Here is a 20,751-nt window from a genome sequence, read left to right as displayed (position 1 = left end):
ATTCTCACCCCGTTGTAATAAGTAACTGTCTTCCCAGCCATCGTTCCGTATTGACAAGTAAATGTCATCCACGTTTGATTGACATCTATTGCTCCTGAATGCAAAAGTGTGATTTAGGAAACCAATTCTACTTACTTATTTAAACCCTTCTTATATGTCAAATGTATTTGCCAGTGGGGTAACTCCCCTAATACTCACTCTGGGGCCCCTCTATTAGTATTCTAAATTCAAGTGGTTTCTTCTTCCAGCTCTTCCACTGTTAGGGGTGGTGGCTGTTCTTTGTCATAATTTCCCTATTTTCCCTCCCCTAATGCATATCTGGGAAATCTGCTATGGTACCTACAGAAAGAACTCTGTCTCATGAAAACCAGCACTTTCGCAAATACCACTTGCTTTATTGTAAGACCTTCAAAGGCCTTTGGACAAGGGATGACTTCTCCTGCACGCTGCATTTTTAAGCAAATGCAACTTCAAGTCCAATGATGGTGTCTCCTGAAGGGCTCTGCAACTGGAAGCCTCTGAGTCAAATGCACATGCATGCTCAAGCCCTTGGCACTTGTGAAAAGAACCAGCCCTCCTCCTTTTGGGCGGTGGGCAAGTTCATTTAAATCAAGAAATGTCCTTTGGTTTTTAAGTACACGTCACTGTTCTCATCTTATTTCATCTAGAAGGCTATGGAAGCAAATGCTAAGGTTAAAAAAAAAAGCACGCACATCTACTGTCTGGAAAATTGGAGAGAGCCCTCCTTATGTTAAAAGTGGCATTTTGAAAAACACCTGAAGCACTGATTGTGGATGAGCCAGAGGAGAAATGTTGTCATCAAACCTCCCTCCTTTCAACCTTCACTTCCACCTCCAACAAGAGCTGTTGGCACTGGGGAAATAGATTTAGGTGTGACCCTTGAGTCCTGAGAGCAGTTGCGCAGCTGTCTCCCTCCCCCTAGTATGACCAGCTAGGGCGCTGCCATCGTCTGGGCTAGACAAGGAAGTATTCAGGGTTTCACTGTTCATCCCTTGCTGAGAGGGGGGAGAGGCCGAAAAAAAAAAATCCCACATTGTCAGAGTAATGCCAAACTCTGTGTGAGTGGGATGAGCAGAGCAGATGCTGCAGAGAGATGCCAAAGCGGCTCCCCTTCCTCTGTGCCTTGGGTTCCTATAAATTGCTCCGGCGCGCGTTTGTCAGCCTCCTCTTCTCCTGGCAGGTGGTACCCAGGCAGAATTCTGCGTTCAGCTCTCTCGTTCAGCTTTTCGGCGGCGAGGCTCTCGATGCTGCTGGCTAGCTCCTATCTCCTCTGTCCCTGAGCTTCTCTGAGCCGCGGATCCTGCGAATTGCCATTGCTCCGCGCATCTCAGGGGCCTCCCGACCCCAAGCAACCGCAGCCCTCTAGGGTTGGGGGGTGCGTTTCTGTTGGAGTTGCAGGAGAAAAAGAAAGAAAGAAAGAAAGAAAAAAAAAAGAGACAAGGACAGACGAACCAAGCCAACAAAAGAAAAGCAAGAAGCAGAAAAAAAAAAAAGGGCAACTTCAGACAGAAAGTTGGTGAGAACTGGCGCAGTCTGCAAAAAAGGAAAAGTCGATCACGGGCAGCAGCGGCATAAAAGTGTGAGCTGCTCCGGACGAGCGCAGCAGGCGGCAGCTGGCTTTGCCCTCCGGGTGGCCGCTCCGGCACCCGCCGCAGCCACAGGTGCGAAGGGGCTGGCAGGAGGCGAGAGGGCGCCCTGAGCACCCCTCCCCCCAACCCCCACCCCCAGCTCGGGACTTCAGTTCAAGTCACTTGGCGCCCCAGCTCCCTCCCTAGCCGCAGCCTCAGCGGGGGGGAGCAGGAGCCGGTCAAGAGCGACCGGCGCGCGCCCGCCCAGGGGAGTTGGGGTTCGAAGGGGGATTGTTTTCGGCTCTGAAGAGGTCCCCGCCCAACCTTCAAAATTTTGTCCAAAAGCAGACAAGAGGATCGGCCCGCGCTGAGCCGGCTCGTGGGCAGCAGGAGGCGCCTGATCGCCGCCGGGGCGCTGGGGGTGGTGATGGTGCTTCTGCTGGTCATCCTCATCCCGGTGCTGGTGAGCTCGGCCGGCACGTCGGCTCACTACGAGATGCTGGGCACCTGCCGCATGGTCTGCGACCCCTATGGGGGCACCAAGGCTCCCAGCACCGCCGCCACTCCGGACCGGGGCCTTATGCAGTCCCTGCCCACTTTCATCCAGGGTCCCAAAGGCGAGGCCGGTAGGCCGGGGAAGGCAGGCCCGCGTGGGCCCCCGGGAGAGCCCGGACCGCCGGGCCCCGTGGGGCCCCCGGGCGAGAAGGGAGAGCCGGGTCGCCAAGGCTTGCCCGGCCCGCCTGGGGCGCCCGGCCTGAACGCGGCCGGGGCTATCAGTGCAGCCACCTATAGCACGGTGCCCAAGATCGCCTTTTACGCTGGCCTCAAACGGCAGCACGAAGGCTACGAGGTGCTCAAGTTCGACGACGTGGTAACCAATCTCGGAAACCACTATGATCCCACCACGGGCAAGTTCACCTGCTCCATACCGGGTATCTACTTCTTCACCTACCACGTCCTGATGCGCGGAGGGGACGGCACCAGCATGTGGGCTGATCTCTGCAAAAACAACCAGGTGAGCGCGGGCAGGCAGTGGGGAGGGCGGAGAAGGTGCTGACAAGAGGGAGGAGACCCCGGAAATGGGGGTGGGAGCCCGCGGAGGAAGGGTGCGGCAACCCGGCTCCCCGGGCTAAAGCGAGGGGGACTCTGTGACATGCTGGAAAGGCGGGGGTCATACGCAGAGGAGAGCGCCTTGCAGCCCAGACAAGGTAGTTTTAGGGTGCCAGAACCGTGCTCGGCGCGTGCAATTGAGAGCATAACCCTCGAGGGGCGAGAAACTGGGATCTTGGCCCCGGGGCCAACTCGTGAACTTGCAGCAACTGTCTTACAGCAGGCCGGGAATCCCTGGTCTGTGGCATTATCTGCAGTTTAGAGTCGCTTCCAGCCTTTTTCTGAGAATGTAGAAGGTTTCAGAAGCCCGAAATGGGCGTGTCAGGGCTCCAGATTCAGAGGAGATAGACCAGCATTCCGGGGAGGATGGAAGGACCCCAAGAGCGAGTCTCAGACAAGGCTGCCCAGGGCTCAGACAGCACTCTGCCGCGCGCATGTAATGGCATGGCCTTTGAGAGGCTTTGGGCGGTGAAACTCAATAGTCACTTTACACTCCAGTTAGTTTCCAAAGGAAGAACTGCTGGGAACAGAAAAAGTTGCATTTACACTGTAACAGTATAGCAGCTGGCATGCAAACACAGGAACCCCCACTCTTGGAGTAGGAAAAGGAACAAGAAAGTGGTCCGGGAAGTTGCCGGGTCAGAGCTCAGCCCTTTCACCACCCACTATCTCCAGGGCAGCGCGGCAGAGGCCCTTCCTAATCCTAGCCTACTTGATCACAGCTGCCTTGCCTGGCTTTGCATTGGCTGCAAAATAGCCTCATATGAGCCTGAATCAGGACCTGCTCTTCAGAGCTGGTAGGTGGTGCCACAAGGAACACTGGCTTGCAGTGCGGGCCAGGACTACTTTGCCTTTGTTAGAGTCAAGTCAGTGCAAAACCGAAGCATCTTTGTTCTTGTAGCCGCAGGGAGAAAATACACTTCTAACTACCTAAAAGTGTAATCAGACCTTCTGCACAGTCCAAGTAGCAGGCACCCGGTGGTGAGGCCTTCGTACTGGTAGCCAACTGTGCTAGCTGAGTTCCTGAGCCCTACACTTTGCTTACTGACCAACAAGAAGAAAGATCCCGCGTCCCTGTCATCACCTTCAAGATACCTCGTTTCACGCAGTAATTTTGACTTATCAAGGGCCGGCGTGCTCTAGGTCTTTGGTCCCCTGAAAATTCAGATATTATCTAGACGCAATTTTCTACTGAGCACCTTTAGGGCTTTCTTTCTTTCTTTCTTTCTTTCTTTCTTTCTTTCTTTCTTTCTTTCTTTCTTTCTTTCTTTCTTTCTTTCTTTCTTTTCCTTCCTTCCTTCCTTCCTTCCTTCCTTCCTTCCTTCCTTCCTTCCTTTTACTCAAGACTCATTTTAGTGTCAGATTTTTTCCAAAGGTAAAAGATGAATGTCCTAATTATGATACACTTTTAAAAGGTATCTTCTTTTCTGCAAATCCCTTCAAAGAACACCCAGGACACTAGGAATAATACAAAATTTAAAAAAAAATTAAAAATGAAAAAAAAATAAAAAGAAAACATGGCCACCAGGAGGCACTGGCAGGGTTGTTCATTACAGTTATTATGCATGAAAGCAGTATTAAGAGAAATAAAAATTGTTCCCTGGACAATGGGCTAGGTAGTTGCAGGAATGTGGCTACAAAGGACATGACTCACTATACGAAAATAGATGTGCTGTGTCTGGCTGACCAAATAACTTATGAAGTGGCCCCCAGCAGGTAGCTCTCAGACTCAAAAGTTAGGTCTGTAAAACACTACTATACTAAAAATATGTTTTTAGAGTCACTCATTAAAATGTACAAATGGTCTCATTTTGTCAACAATATAGAAATGGTAATTTAAAAAAGAGCTGGAGATTGCAAATGTAAGAAGCCTTAGGAAGAAGCGCAACAGAGTCAGACATTGGTAGTTAGATTGTAAAGTCTATGCATGTAGCAGCGAGTAGAAGTCCTCAGAATATGAGTTCTAAAATTAAAAGGTACATGTGTTTTCTTTTTAAGCCATTTCATTAGGGCATAAGCTGCTTCCTGTAACACTTGAACATTCAGGTCTATGGGAATCAGGAAAGCACCTGGGTAAAACCCCTCTGATGCTCGTCATTGGCTGCTTGTCTCAAAAAAAAAAGTGGGTAATAGGTAATTCAGAAAAATATATGAAGAGTGGTAAACAGCAGCATGCATCCGAGTTCAGTGTGGATCATCTTAGAAAGTGGTTATTGTGATATTACAGCTAAGGAGTTTTGTCTTTAGAATAAAACACTTTTGTAAAGTCTGGCTGCAGCCAGTGCCAAGTGGAAAATCTTGTGTAAAAAAAAATCTTTTTAATTAATTTTAAAATAAATACTTTATTCTTGATTTTCAGTCATAGTCTGTATGCTTGTTTATTAGTCACAGTTTCCCCCTCTGAGATAACTTAATTTGTTTTTATAAAACATCAACTCAGAGATCCGTGCCAGAGTGATGTTCTGTGGATTAGGTGAATTTTGAGAAGCACAGATATTAACAATGAGGGAGGAATGCAGTGTTTCAATCTCGGAGGGAGCAATGTCTCTGGACCACAACCATATGAGTGCCATTTTATTTATGCTTTGTGTTGAATGGAGGGTCACAGATGGAAACATCAAAGGGCAATAAATTAACCTGATGTACCACTTAACCTTTTGTTTATGGTTCCACTGGAGTACAATGAAAATCAAATTTCCAGAACATCAGCAACGATTAATTCAATTAGTAAATGTTGCCATAAATATTTTGTACAATGATAATCCCTCAGTAATAAGACAATGCTAAAACTATACAGCTTACAATATTCTTACAAACATATCACTCACTATAAAGCAGTACATAACCCCCATGCAACCATTAGCTACACTTCATCATATCATTTGTTGAAAGCCCATCACAGTGCATATGAAAGGTAAAAATGGAGCTCAAATAACTTTACATAAATACAGGAAAAATTTCTAATGCTTGGATACTTGTAGTTAAAAACCTGAAGGAATAGTTTCTGAGCACAGTTACGATAATGTCATTACAGTAAACCACCATAATAAAAACTAAATTGCCAGAAAATGAGTCATATACAATAATTAGTGATAAGCCTTTCACTTAGAATTTATTAGTTATGGTAACAATGGATGTGAACAACACTGGAAAGAGTAATACTGTGGGATTTTATATTTATTTTTCAGAAAGAGTGATGATGTGCTATATCAAATTAGTATTCTCTTTAAAAGCAGAGAAATGCATACTGAAGATAAAGCCAAGAAACTATATAGTTAACATTCTAAAAAAGATACTAAAGTGAATTTAGGAAGAAGTAGGTATATTGGGCCAGAAAAGGATGCATTATACTCCCCCGACAAAATGTGGAAATCGGTGCACATTTAGGAATCTGAAAATAGCCTTCAAGGCGAACACATTACCTTCCTCAATAGTTTGATGGCTTCGAGGAAGAATTGCTGAAGTCAGTGGGATAGATATCAGAGCTTGAAATTCCACGTCCCATTATACTCTTAGAGTGTGATGGGTGGACAGGCTACTGACATCACGGCCACTGGCAGATGGTGGGTATTTAACTGGGAAGGTCCTCGACTGTCACATAGGTTCGAATGTTAGGAAATTGCTTTCTATGATAAAGCTACCACACTGGTTTTATTCAACAAAGGAAATAAGAAGTGCAAAGGATAACCTTCTAGTGTGTGGATTCACACCAATGCATTAGCAGGTTTCTCTGGTTGTGCTTTCTGGACTCAAAATGGCAACACTTACTTCATTTAGTCTAAAGAACAAAGACCTACATTGTATATTTTCAAAAGGTTCCAATCTCTAAATCAATGAGTCCTGGGTCCTAAAGTTTGCGTGTAGAAAACAATGAAGATGGACAACACTCAGAAAGCATATAATAAAAATGCTGTATAAACGCTATTCGTATTAATAATAATAGCTGGGAAGTACATTAGTTTGATAATAAAGCAAATATTGTTAATATAGATAGTTGCTAGTTTGCATTTTAATTTTTTCACATCCATTTAAAAATCCACATGTTCTAATAGTCAAGCCAGAATGATGATATTCTCATTGTGTAGATTTCCTTCACGAAGAATTAGTAACTAGATGAAATGAGTAAATGAAAACCTTCAGCTTCTACAAACTAAAGATTAATTCCTAAAAACATATTATGAAGTCCAAGGACATTGTTACATATTGGTTAAAATGGATCACCTCACCAGTGGCAAACACATTTGAATCAAAGCTTTGAGTGTAATCACGCAGCATATTGGTTTCATTATATTAATGCTAGCATAGTGATGAGCAATTCCAAATCCTTTAAGCCCTTCTCGTTTTTTTGCTATATGATACCCAGAAAGGAAAAAAAAATGTTAAAATACTACTCAAATTACATTCCAAGCATAGGGTGTCAAAGAGCCTTCTCCTTTTGTGGCATTTCAGCATTAATGTGAGAACATATCTTCCCATGAAAATTTAATTTGAAAACCCACCATTTACATTCTGAAAGACATATATGGAAATTCTTGACTTATGTCCGATTTCTTTCTTTCTGCCAAGTGATAAAAGCTAGCATATTATACCCCAAGCCATATATTATTACATCATGCAGGTTTACAAAAGCCACTAAATCATTTGCTATGCTATTCAGGGAAATATCATTACAGTAGAACTGAAATAAGCCACAGAGTAGAAGACATGTTACTGAAATAAACCACACACAAGCCTGCCTTTTGAAACATTTTCCCATGGCAGAATCAAAATATGTCTAAATGAGGCTGAGGCATAGCTTGAGGAGGGGTGGTGGCAGAATGTCCATATGATATGATATGATATGATATGATATGATATGATATGCAATTTGACTGTTTGCAAATGTTGATCAACCCTCTAATGAAACAAAGGCAGAACATAAGCAGATTATAGTTTGCTCCCATCCTCAAAGCCAGATACATTGACAATCTCATAAAAAGGAAGAGCAATTCAACAATAACCTCCAGCAATCCTAGAAAACTGTGCAATCTTAGGTCACACATTTAATCCCTTCTATAACTTTTTGGATTTGGTGAACTTAAATCGTTGATTTAAAGGCATTATATAATTATATGATAAAAAGACACAAAAGAAGTAAAAAGAAGTTTGAAAATATGGGAGATGCAAACAAATATGCTTAAGTGAGTCACGCTGTGTCTGAAGTAGCCTGGATAAAAGGGGCTTTGCATGTGTCAGATTTCCAAAGCTTTCCAAACCGAAAGCTTTCTTTCTTTATTTTCTCTAGGTCTTTTACCACTCGAGATATGAGATTTCTAATAATTAGGATGACCCATTGAAGTACACAGTTAGTCGGGATGCTGTTATTTGATTTAAATTAAAATGCAAAACAATACTGCTATTTCCATTTCAAAATGTGACTGGATGTGGAGATTCGAGGAATCAGAAAAAGCAGCAATTGAAGAGAAAATTAGATTGGCATGCTTTATTTACAAGGATAGAAAGGATGGCAGCAATGTCCCTTATTAAAGCAACATTTTTTTTCTCTTTTCTCTTTCCAGTAACATAGTTGAAGTTGTTATGGAAATTCCTTCTAAACCTATGGGACCAACAGCAACATCAGTGTGCTACATTGTATGCTATGGCTGCAAGTCTGCTATTATGTAAAAGGGGCAACTTAAGGATTCTCTATTTACAAACTAACTCTTGTCTGTTTCACATAGGTGCGTGCTAGTGCAATTGCTCAAGATGCTGATCAGAATTACGACTATGCCAGTAACAGTGTGGTCCTTCACCTGGAACCAGGAGATGAAGTCTATATCAAATTAGATGGTGGGAAAGCCCACGGAGGAAACAACAACAAATACAGCACATTCTCTGGATTTATTATTTATGCTGACTGATAATGCAGAGACTGAGCTTGCTGTTCTGAGTTTGAACGCTGGATTCGTATGGCTAACGTCAGTGAATCAAGGATCCCAGGGGATGCCCATTGCTGGGCATCTCAGTTGTGTAAATGTGGGGAGATCAAATGCTACCTGACTCACATCTGTATCACTCAGACACATTATGTAAAAAAAAAGTATTTAACGCAAGATAAGCAGATGTGTGATCCACTACCGCCAAAGCAAATACTCCTTATTGTTAGTGTCCATGTGAATGAAGTCCTATATAGACCACAAATTTTTATAGAAAAATCTAAGACACTGAGTTATTTCTTCAATATCTATGATACTTTGGTGTCCTGTGATCTTGCTGCTTTATTCACGTGTCAGCTTTGGTTCTTGTGAGTTTACCTGCTTATTATTAAGCTACTTGGAGTCTATTTGTAGTATAGGGAGGAGTCATTTTTCCCTGCAGGAGAAGGTCTAATTGAAGTAATGCTGCTTGTCCCCAAAGATACTGTTTGCCTTGTACTCTGGTTATCTTTAGAGCTAGACCTGGGAATGATTCAACTTGAAGCCTTAACCTGGAATTTTCTGGATTTGTGGAATTCCCAAGCCTGTGATCATTTTCACATTTTTTTTCTTTTCATGTGAATTTTCTTTTCTCTCTCTTTTCTGGTGATGGTCTCTATCTTTTTTTTTTTAAATAGAGATTGAAATTGTATCATAGGATTCCCCTCTAAGTGTGAAAATGTATAATTATGTACGGTATTTAGAAAAAAAAACCTGTGTGTCCATTTCTCCAATAGAATACATTTAGACTCTCTTGAACAGTCAGAGAAATTTATTCTTTGGTATGAAGTCAGATGGAGGCTTTTGCCTTCTTTGGAACAAAAGATCGTTCATAACCTAAGGCACAAAAGTTTAACTTGAGCTACTGCATGCGTCACCAAGGGGACACTAAGTAAGGCCTTCAAACAGTTACCACAAATCTGTAGCCTGAGGTTATTTCAAAATTAACAGTTTCACATAGAACCGACATGACAACAAAGTGTATATATTTTATATAAATATCTGCCACACACTTATTTATATACATATATGTTAGATGAAAATATTATATATATATATGGCTTCAGTCCACTAAGCACAGTGGCTGTACAGCTCAAAAATGAATTTAAAAAGTATATATGTATACACACAGAACCATGCACAAATTATTCGACTTATTTTAGATCAAAATATATTTTAGATGATACCAATACATAGAGTAGCAAAATAATAAAGGTGACTTCTCTTTAAGAGTTATTCAGAAAGTCAAATCACAGTAGATTCCAGTGCCCTATGTCACACATGAGACCTAGTTGATCCCATGGTAACTGTGTTCCACATGCAATCCATACTTCATCTGCATTCTTTGGCAGACGACTATTACAGGACTTTAGGAAGCAAGTAGCTCTCTCTTACAATGGTAATGAAACATACACATTTGAGCAGCCAATTATTTTTTTCTTTCTGTTGGATTGAAGCTGATAGTGTAGTGCGAACCCATTCTCGCTAGTTACAACACACTGCCAAGAGCCATCTCTTTGGTGTAAGGGGAAGATCAAAATGCATACGAACATGTCCTACTCACACACAATTCCCCCTCTTACAGTGGAAAATCTGTTCCCCTTTCAGTTGCCTTTAAACATTCTTTGACAAGTAGATTTCAAAGCCAGAGATTTAAAACTCTGCTTGGTTTACTGGGGAAGGACATTTGCATTTTAACCTTTAAAGGAACTGGGCTGTTCTTTTGGCTCACTCAACTTTGGTACTTTCTGTTCTAATATACAGAGAGCTTGATCAGCTATGATCAACAGAAATAGCTTTAGTTTAGCAAACCTTGACTTTTCCAAGAGTTATGCATGGTGTTCCCATCTAAAGGTGGTGTTTGCTGTATTTAAATGCCTTGGTCTGAGTAACTGTCGTGATTTATATGATAAAAACACTTAGATCATTCATCAAGAATAGTGACTAATTCGATTTGGCCCTTCTAATATGTAAGGTAATTCACCAATGAATTGCTACACTTTTAACTTCTATTTAACAGCATATACTTATGGATTGCAAGCAAGGGATTAAAGATTTGTCTTGGGTACCAAATCACATAACGAGGATTCAAAGGATTAACTTATAAACAACAGTGTTCATCAATTAAGCATTTTAACTAACATTTTGAAAAGGCTTTATTAGAAAAGAACTTCATGGCTGGATCTCTTCTAAAGAGTAGTGTTTACAAACAGACTGTCATTTCCAATAGACCTGACCTTTTCTTTAGATAAGTAAGCATTATTTTCTCTGTTTAGGCCGGAGAAAAAAAGAAATAAAAGGTACATGAAATAAAAGGACTATATATAAGGCAAGCATTTCTCTTTTTCTTTGCATTATAACATGAATTAATTAAATTGTGGCCTTTGTTATAATAACTGTAATGATTCATTAAACTATATTATGTAATATATTTTTACTTTTATAATTGCATTTTTTATAATTCACTATTGTTATATGTTCTTTGATAGATTTTCAAAAACACAACATAGTTAACAGTAAAAATGGAGACCAGAAAGCCAAAGTCAGAAAAAAAATGATATATTTTGTTTACATAAATAAGTGGAAAACACATAGGTAACCTTCGAAATTTCTTTATTGTTGTGAATTGGTAATTTTATTGCAGTCTCCTTTGGGAAAAAATGTCTCAAAATTTAACTTCCCTTGTTGCAAAAGTGATTTTAAAATGCCATATTATTCATTAAGCATTAATTAAAGAACAGCAGGATAATTAGTAGGATCATCAATATTACAAGAAACATTAGGTTGCTCCAGAAGGGGCAACTTAGCTAGAAACACTTTCATTTTTCTCAAGTAGTGCAGATCACAGAGTCAGGGTTGGGGAAGACATCCAAAATGATTCTTAGGGGATATAGTTTTAAACTACTGTTTGGAAACATGCTCTTTTATCAATATTTATTTTATTAAGGAAAGACAATGGGACTCACTTGAGCCCTGTGGCCCCCACCAGAGATGTCCCTGTGGTAGTTATCCAGCTTCTCATAGGAGAGAAGTGACCATTCACCAGTTCTATGTAGACTGGATTAATGTCTCCAGTAGATTTGAAATCACCAACTATTCTCTGCTCATTGTATCCTCCAGGTCTGGGTTCGTGAACAGCCATCCTATTTAAAAGTCAGCCATTGTTTAGGGTTTTCTATGAGTATCTTGTCAAGCACCCTCTCAGTCAGACCTCTAAGGAGCATCTTAGGAACAATGTTGGTAAGGATGTGTGAGTAGCCGTGACCTCCGTACTTCATCAACCGATGCTTTGTGTGTATGTCATGTGCCATGAGAATCCGATCTTCATAGCCCTCATCCACTAGAAAATGGACCCTGTGTAAAAACATTAACTCATTACATAACAATAGTTTCACATGTGAGATGTTACCTTTCACTCCTGTACATGCTGTGCTTGTAAAGGTTCTGCCTTTCGCCGTGGCATAAGTACCAGGGGATTCTAAGTGAATACCAAGGAGGCATTACTTCAACCTGATATGAATGAGATCCTCATTCTGTGCACACAGAACTTTCTACCGAGTCATATCTCTGACAGTGTCTCCTCTCTCTAAAATGCTCATCGTAGGCTCAATGTTGATTCTCCCTCCCCCCAACCCAAGTCACTGGGCACTTGTGATTAAAATATAGAAACAAAAGGAATCTTCAGATGAGTAAAGTCAGCTGATTTCCAAGTGCAGAGTATGTGCTAAATACAGTCAATGGAAATGGTCTGGCAAAGTTCTCTGTATTCGAGCCATATGCTCCTCTGAAGTCTGCAGGAATTTTGACTTAGTAGTAGTCCCTTAACATTAGATGAAACTGACCAAAAGATCTTTGTCTTCCTTGTCAAAAGGCTGCTAAAATAGCAAGCTGTTCCTTTAAATCTATAGTCAGTTAACTAAAAGACAGCTCCCTAGCTGAAAAAAAAATGTAATCCTCTTTGCCTAGTTAAGAGCTGTAATCTGCAGCATGAGTCACCTCCTGACAGCCACCATCTGTATATGTCTGCACTCTGGACAGTGTCTGTCCCTGACCACTGTGGGCCTTTGATGTCAGAGGTACAACTTGCAAATGATGGTTTTTCCTTGGGATGCTTATATACAAAATCTCGTGAGCATCAAGAGTATCACATGCATGTAGGTGGATGGATCAAGCTCGTCTCTGGGAGCTGACTATTTGAAAGGTCTTCTGTTTTAATAGACAGATAGAGCATTTCTTGGTATTCTCAGGCACAAGTCCTGTTTAATAACTACTGTGATACTCACGGGACACTACACACAAAAATCCAAGGCACGAAAATCTGCCCTCTGAGAACCTTTAAAATAAGTTACAATTGAATACTAGGCCGATTTAAAGGTCAAAGGAATGTAAGTGCCAGAAAGAAGATCTAATTTGGGTGCTCAGTAAAGAAACAGAGTTCACAGGCACACATGGATACCATGTCTGTTTTACAGCTGTATGGCACCTATTTACACCATTTATGCCATTATTTGGCTTCTTAAAACTGGTCCTGGAGTCCTGGTCTGTAGTTACTTTCTAACAAACTATATTTCAGGTGTTAGCTAAGGGAGTTTAATGATCATTTTCCATACAAAGGGAAAAGCCTCATAGGAAACCTGTGCCATTCCGAACCTCGGAATAACATGAACAGAATGGAATGTTCAGGAAGGGCAGCTTTCGGGGTGCTCTTGCTGTCTGATTGATTTTCCTGAGCATTCTCAATGTTTTACATCTTCTCTTATTGTCTGAGAACTGTAGTGCAGATGTAGCTCAGCAAACAAGGTAGCACTCAGGTTTAATGTACCACAGGCACTGGGCTCAAGCTCCAGCACTGCCTAAGAAAAAGTGGTGGAGGCACACAATCCCACTCCGGAGGTTGACACTGGAGGAGCTGGAGCAAAGGGGGACTCCAGGCTCACCATTGGCCTCCAGCCACTTGGGGACCACCCTGGGCTATTTCAGACTTCTTTTGTTGTTGTTATTGTTTTCAAAATAACAAAGGAAAAGCTGGGGTATTTCCTCTTCAAGCTCAGGACATAGCTCAGTGGTAGAGTAGTTGCTTCTCTGAGGACTTTGATACATCATTTCTGTGATAACATATGGTCAGACAAATTCCTGTGACATACCTTTGTTCCACCTTGACACACAATAGTCTTAAGTTGGGAAGTTGTAGGAGAGAGTATGATGGATAAAATTGTTGCAATTAAAAATAAGAACCCTACAAAACTGTAACACTACCCCAGAAAAGGAGAAGAGAAATGACTTAGAAACAGAATCATATGCTGACCATTGGAATGTGCCTGGACATGCCTATGCCAAGGGTTCTCAGGGGATGGCATCATGCAGAAGAATGGGAGTTACAAAGAAGCTGCTAGAAGGGAGGAACCACTACAGACGAGAAGACAAAAAAAATCATAGCAATTATAGCATTACAAATGAGTTCGTGTTTTGCAAACAAATATTAGAGAGAGACTCCAAAGTGTGAAAAAGGCAGAGATATAATAAGATTTGAGAAATGGAGCGTAAGATTGAAAACAGGTGTTAGACACAGAATTTCTGGTGCTGAGAACCAGAGGTAGGCAGAAGCGTGTATCTATGTTCCTGCATTTTGGAGACTGCAGACTCCCATAGCTGTGAGAAGACTATGGATGAACAATGAAAAGCAAGTGCTCAACTCACAGGGAGAGGGGGGCTTGGGCACACACACACAACCCCAAAAGCCATTCAGTTGTTACCATTAGCTAGGTACAGTGAACAAATGCATGGTATTGATTTAAGAACAACTAAGCAAGAAATACACAAGCATACTTACAGCCTATACATATATTTTTTTATGCATACACATACATATTATTCAATATTTAATACTTAAAGTGCTTACATTTGGCTCAATGAGAAATAACCAAAACTAATTATTGTTTTTAAATTAATAGCCCAAAGGAGTTAAGAAGGATTAATTGGGAAGCCATCAGGCATTTTCCCACCACCATGTCCCCCTTTACCAGCCCCCTTTCCTGTTCCAGAAGGCCTGGTCGCCTCACAGAAGGCACAGTGATGCAGAAGGCCCACCCCCACTCAGCTTCAGGAATTAAAGGGAGCTCCAGAGTGGAAACTCTCATCTCCAAACTGAATTAAAATTATACTGAGGACACTCATCATGAAAGACTTATAGAAGATCTATTTGAAAAAACAATTGGTGTGTGTGTGTGTGTGTGTGTGTGTGTGTGTGTGTATTTTGCTGGGAACCAAACCCAACACTTTCCAACAGAACCCTGCATTGCCATTGCTCTAGCACCACGTTTGCTTGTTTTGTTTTGAGATAATGAAGGATGATGACTTACTACAGCGCAGTATTTTAAAATCCAAGTCTGTGGACAAAAAAAGATTCACCTATGGGTGTGGCACAAATTGGTAGGACCTTAGAGAAACCTGTTTGTCTGTCCTAACGGTGTTCCTGACCGTGGAAATTAAAATTACGATATGAAATCAACTATAAGAAGCCACAGAGTCTGAGGAGATGGCACAGCAGGCAAAGCACTTGTTACATATGCACGAAGAGCAAATGTTCAGATCTTCAACACCCACATAGAAAAGGTGGGCACATAAAGTGGTCCACATGTAGTGCCAACCTTGGAAAGTGGGGTCGGCGAATTAGAGTAGCTGAATCCGCAGGCTTTGGGATCAGCAACAGACCTGTTCAGTATATAAGGTGCAGAGCTAGCAAGAAAGACACTCACCATTGGCCTTTGACCTTGACATGTGCATACGTGCCTTGTAGGCATGCATTCTACACAGACATACATAAAAGGAAACAAAAAGAGGCAAAAGAATTTGTTTGCCAAAGAACTTATGCAAGTATCAAAAACAAGTAAGACAGCTTCATTGGCCAGATTGAGGATGCAGTTTGCTTCTGTGGAATAAGTGTCACTTTACACAACTAATGTAAAATGTAGCAACCGGCCCTCTCAACCTAGTGGCACTGAAATGGAATCAGATTTTACTATTACTGAGATCACTGTAGACACATGTCAATACGTCCTAGTCTAGGAATGCACAAAGATATCAAAGGTCACCATCCTCAGGGAACAGCCTTCAGCTTCTTTGCTAGAGGCACGGGTTTCGGGTATTTCCCTCAATGCTGCTGTGTACATGTCCGATTCGTGCTACCTCTCTCTCTGCATGGGCGTCCGTTCTCAAGTCTAGTGTTTCTTACTCCCATCCCAATAGTTTCCTTCTCAGATCCTACACTTCTGTCCTTGTTATCACAGGATCTCTGTTCCTGACATCTTAGCCTCCCGTTCCCCATGTTTCTGTTTTCTAATAGCTCTAACACATATACTCATTCACTTCTTAAAGTTTCTAGCACAACTTTTTCATTACGTCATTCCTAAGTATGTACATATTTCTTCATATGCCTTACCTCCAGCTTTGACTTTCCAAACTTCATTCCAACCCTTCCTTTGTTCCCCTGGCTATCAACTACACCTTTCAGATAAAAGCCCCAATCCTAGATTTCTTTATGAGTTCTCATTTAGTGCATCTACCCACAATGCTTCGTGAACACTATCATCAATATTAAAAATATCTTTTGGCTAAATGGTCAGTAAATCATACAGCCATGCAGCCATGATTTCCAGCCTCACATAGGTCTAAGAAACTCGCATCAAACCCACAACTGTTCCTGTTCGTCCTGACCTCGGCAAGATCCTGCCTCTCATCTGGTCCTCCTTCCTAGGGAAACAATCATGTATGCCTTGCAGGAAGATTGGAAAACACAAAGGTATGTGGCCCCAGTTCTTGATCTTCTTGCTAAGGTCTTTATCCATACCAACAACATTGCTTGCCTTCTGCTTTCCCTCAGCTACCTTTCTAAGCATCCCCGGCTTCCACCTATTTGTCTCCTTAGGAGTCTGGGTCGATACTGCTTATCTTTTCAGTATATTTGAGTAAATATTCATTTAATCTTTCCATATTCAGTACCAGACATTCCTATAAAAACTGCATAGTCTATTTTATAGAAATTCTATATCAATCTCTGTGGATTAGCTTTCTTTCTTGGGCCCATTCTCTCTGTCTCTGTCCCTCCCAACTTCCCATCTCAGCTTCAGAAACTGTCCAACTTTGGAATCAGCCTCCCTGGGTTACCTGTTGTCTTCCAGCATCGGCCTCACCTCTCTTCTCTCCACTGCCTTACTGTGTAGCTTTCACATGCTCCACCCCTTTCTCAGCTCCTATTCTTCCCTCAAGCCTTCGACTAGACCACACTTACTGATTATGAGTCTCTTAATCTGAAATCCAGTGTTGAACCTTCAGCCGTGGTCCTTCCTGAGATCTGCTGCATATGGTAGGTGTTCAAGTCTTTGACTTTAAGCCTATTTTCTCACTGAGATTCATCACATTTCCCCTGACAGTATCAGCTTGAAAATCTTTCTACCTGTCCACAAGACACTGCTATTGGCTGTCTATTCAATATTGTGTCCCTGTGTCTCTCTTTTCTTTCTTCTCTCAATGATCTTATCTATTCTCAAGATTTAACAATCTCCTAGAAACTGATTAAGTCAACTCTATGTCTCAGCCCAGATGATGCTCTGAACTTCATGCTCCAATGTTAGTTATTATTTTAGGAATAACAGTACTTAGATACTCCTAAACTAAAGTCTTCTTTGCCAATCTCAGATGTATTTCTCCTTTCAGATTTCCCATCTTGGTTTATTTAATCTTCAGTCTTCACGCCATCCTGTTACCAAGACCAAACAATGTAGCTAGCTATCTTTGACTCCATCGGAAAATGATTGCAGCCGTGGTTTTCCTCATTACTCATTAAACAATGTTGGGAGGTTACGCTGTATGGTGTTCATATATGACATTTCATCATTTAGCTATAATCACCACTTTAATGGATACTTTTAATAAAGCATTTTAAATATCAGTTGTAGGAAACCTTGGCTTTAGTGTGATCAGCCTGAGGAAGGAAGAGTGGATTTCATTACAGGTAAAAGGGGAAATGGCTTTTATTCTGCTCTTCTCATGGCAAACACGGGGTATTATCTGTTTCTTTTCAGCTGTCCATCTGCACGGAACATCTAAGGCTCTTCTTAGCTCGAGCCTACTTACTATGACTCATTTTGTTCTTGAAATAATATATAGAGATTTTCTCCATGGACCAGCTCAGACATAATTTTCTCTACCAATGCTGCTTCAGCCTGCTTACTATGTTCCAAATCTTTGCTAATACTCACCCAGCTATGACATGCCAAAAGGGCTGGCAAAAGGGAATGTGGTGAAAGACTCGGAATATTTACCTTCTAATTCTTTTGTTATCATCAGGCATATCAATATCTGGGCTCAACTGGTAATTAAGGAGTTCCGTACCAAAGAGATCGTATTCCAAGTAGCAGCCAAGTTGAGCAAACTCCAGCAGCTCTTTCTTATCAAATATAGTCCTAGAGACAATAAGAGACATTGATGTTATTAAAAGCATATTTTCTATGTGTATATATGCTGTGAATGTGTAATAAACTATATACAATAAGTATATATATATATATATAACTTTAGGAACTGGAGAGATGACTCAGTGGGTATCATAAGCAATTGCTGCCAAGTTTGTTGACCTCAGGTTAATCCCCAGAATGCACGTGGTATAAGAAAGGAACGGATTTGCACAAGGTGCCCCCTCTGAACTCTGAATGTTCTCCACGGGATGAGCATGCTCACACAGACACTAAATAAATAAATAAATATCATTTTAAAAACCCCTATGAGGTGACTTTTATTATGTTCAAGTTCAACTGAACAAGGTCAATTCATTACCAGAAATATGGAAACCTATCTAGCCAAAATAATTTTACCATTCTAAAGTCCTTAGGAATTCTATGCTTACACTAATTTTTCAGATATTATCCAAGCAGAATTTTATAACACTCCAACAGAATTTTTTTTGGATATGTTCCATCTTCTAAAAATCTTTACTAGCCTGTATCTATCCTGAAGCTATCAAAGATATTTGATATCAGGTCTCGCCAGACCAGTTAGACCAGTAATGCCAATCTGGCTGAATCAGGAAGCTCTTGTTGCAAGGTGGCAGCAGGGTGATTTTCTTGAAAAATGGTTCTGAAATTAATTTCAAAGTGTATGTGGGTATCATTCCAACATATTTCAAAGGGGCAATATTCATGAGATTAATATGTTTAGGGGGTTGGGGAGAGGAACCAGTCTGTGAAGTACTTGAAACAGAAGGATGAGGTCTCAGATGGCCAGCAACAAAGAAGTCCTGATACAGACGATCTGTAACCCCAGACCTGGGGGCAGGGAGGGGAGAAGCAAAGATAGAGCCCTATGTCTCAGTGGCCAGTCTGCCTCCCTGAATTGATGAAGTCCAGTTCTGGTGAAAAACCACGTCTCACAAAATAAGATGGAAAGCAATTGAGGAAACTCCTTAACATCAACCTCTGGTCTCCACATGCCCGTGTCCATACATGCATTTGCCCAATATGTACACACACTCAAATGACCACATACATACACCACTCACATATATGCGTATGTTCTCTGATGATTAATTTTGAAATAAAATTTATTACTTGTCAATATTTTATCAAATTAATCAGTATATTAAACGTCTCTCTATTCTATGACACAGCCATGTAAGTGAAGGGCAAGGAGAATATAGAAGCAGAGAATACAGACAAAGCATCAGAGAGCAGAGTAACATATCTCAAGAAATGTAGATTATAACAGCTAAGAAGGGATCCATTATAGTATCCCCAAATAACTTTGTAGACATTCAATCACATGTGGAAAAAACAGGAAAGGATGAATACATCCTGACAGAGTGCAGTGTGGGAAATAACTCAGAGAAAGAAACTCCATTCAACATGGTGTGAACGCCTAGAGAAAAATCCCAGAGAACAGAAGTGTTTGCTTGGGGGCTCAAACTTGGCCCAGAGAGAAAATAAATATGCCCGATTATCCTTGTTTTGTAGGTTCTTACACACTCTGGCAACTCCCGGATCCAAGGATTAGTGCATGATTACACGTCTATGAATCTACTGCTAAGCAATCAGAAGTATTTACAGAGCCTTTCTCCCAAGCAATGGGACGATCAGTGAAGTTTCCATGAACCACATGTACAAGAGGTGCCTGCCTGCTTCCCTCGGGGTTTCCAGGGAGTAGACCGGACAGCTATCATGGCTGGCTCCTTTTTCTTCTTTTCACCAGTTTATCACAGTTTCACAGTATTGATTTAGGAGGGAACATGGCTAGGGAAATTTTTCTTTATACTTTGAAATGTGAATTGCCACTGTGCTAAGTTTTATTAATACAACCCCCTTTCCCACCTTCTTACCATGGAGACAAACTCATGCTTCCAAAATTACTAAGCTAAAGGAATATATGTTTTTCTGTAGTAAACATATTCTGTTTTCCCCAAAGAACCATGCTTAAAAACAAAATACTCACAACTAAAATAACTGGAGGGAGAAACAATTAAGTTTAGTGTTTTGTCTTTTGAATCAAATCAGAATTAATTATACAACATGGGCAAGCTACTGAATGGGGAAGCCAGAGGGGAATGGAGGCATGGACAGGTCAGATTAGACTCTTGTTTCCATTCCTAATATTCCCCCTTTCCCCCTTTTCTTTTGGCCCAATGCTCTGGAATGAAGTTTTGTACATTTTAAGTGATGTATTAAGGCATATACTTAAACACCAACAATAAAAAAATGCAGTAGGTTGGAACCACAGGAAAATCTTTAGTCTTAGTACCAGTTGAAAGTAAAAACCTACAGTCTGGGAAGGTAGCTCAAGTTGGTGCCTTGTTTGCTGAGCAAGCATGAGGATATGGATCTGATCCCCAGCATCACATCAAAAGTCATGCATCATGGCAGATGCTGGTAATCCAGGGCTGAAGAGGTAGATGTAGACAGATGTCTGGAGCTTGCCATCTATCAAGCCTAGTCTAATGGCAAGCGCCAAGTTCCAGAGAAAGATTTGCTTCAAAAAGCAAGGTGATCAACCCTTGAGGAATTACATCTAAGATTGATTTCTGGCCTCACATGCATGAGCATACATGTTCAGGA

General features: G+C 41.2%; 2 protein-coding genes across 7 annotated transcripts in view; one reads left to right on the top strand and one right to left on the bottom strand.

Annotated features, from left to right (window-relative positions):
* Positions 1-1,999: 1,999 nt before the first annotated feature.
* C1ql3 (C1q-like 3) lies at positions 2,000-10,977 on the top strand. Its single transcript, NM_153155.2, has 2 exons — positions 2,000-2,604; positions 8,420-10,977. Exons 1-2 carry the CDS (start codon positions 2,017-2,019, stop codon positions 8,597-8,599), a joined length of 768 nt encoding a protein of 255 aa, NP_694795.1. The 5' UTR covers positions 2,000-2,016; the 3' UTR covers positions 8,600-10,977.
* Pter (phosphotriesterase related) overlaps positions 9,410-20,751 on the bottom strand; it is a 79,418-nt gene continuing 68,076 nt past the window's right edge. For 3 of the 6 annotated variants that reach the window (XM_006497401.2, XM_006497402.2, XM_017316438.1), the window contains 2 exons: positions 17,974-18,114; positions 11,197-12,007 (listed from right to left, as the gene is read on the bottom strand). In XM_006497401.2, coding sequence (XP_006497464.1) covers positions 11,797-12,007; positions 17,974-18,114 — 352 coding nt within the window. In that variant the 3' untranslated portion in view covers positions 11,197-11,796. Of the gene's footprint in view, positions 12,008-17,973; positions 18,115-20,751 lie in introns of all 6 variants that reach the window. The other 3 variants (NM_001305437.1, NM_008961.3, NM_001305436.1) reach the window with 2 other exon arrangements.

Source organism: Mus musculus, chromosome 2 (genome assembly GCF_000001635.26).
Source record: "Mus musculus strain C57BL/6J chromosome 2, GRCm38.p6 C57BL/6J".
NCBI lineage: Eukaryota > Metazoa > Chordata > Mammalia > Rodentia > Muridae > Mus > Mus musculus.
The sequence above is the reverse complement of the archived record's forward strand: the minus strand, read 5'-3'. Positions and strand labels throughout refer to the sequence as shown.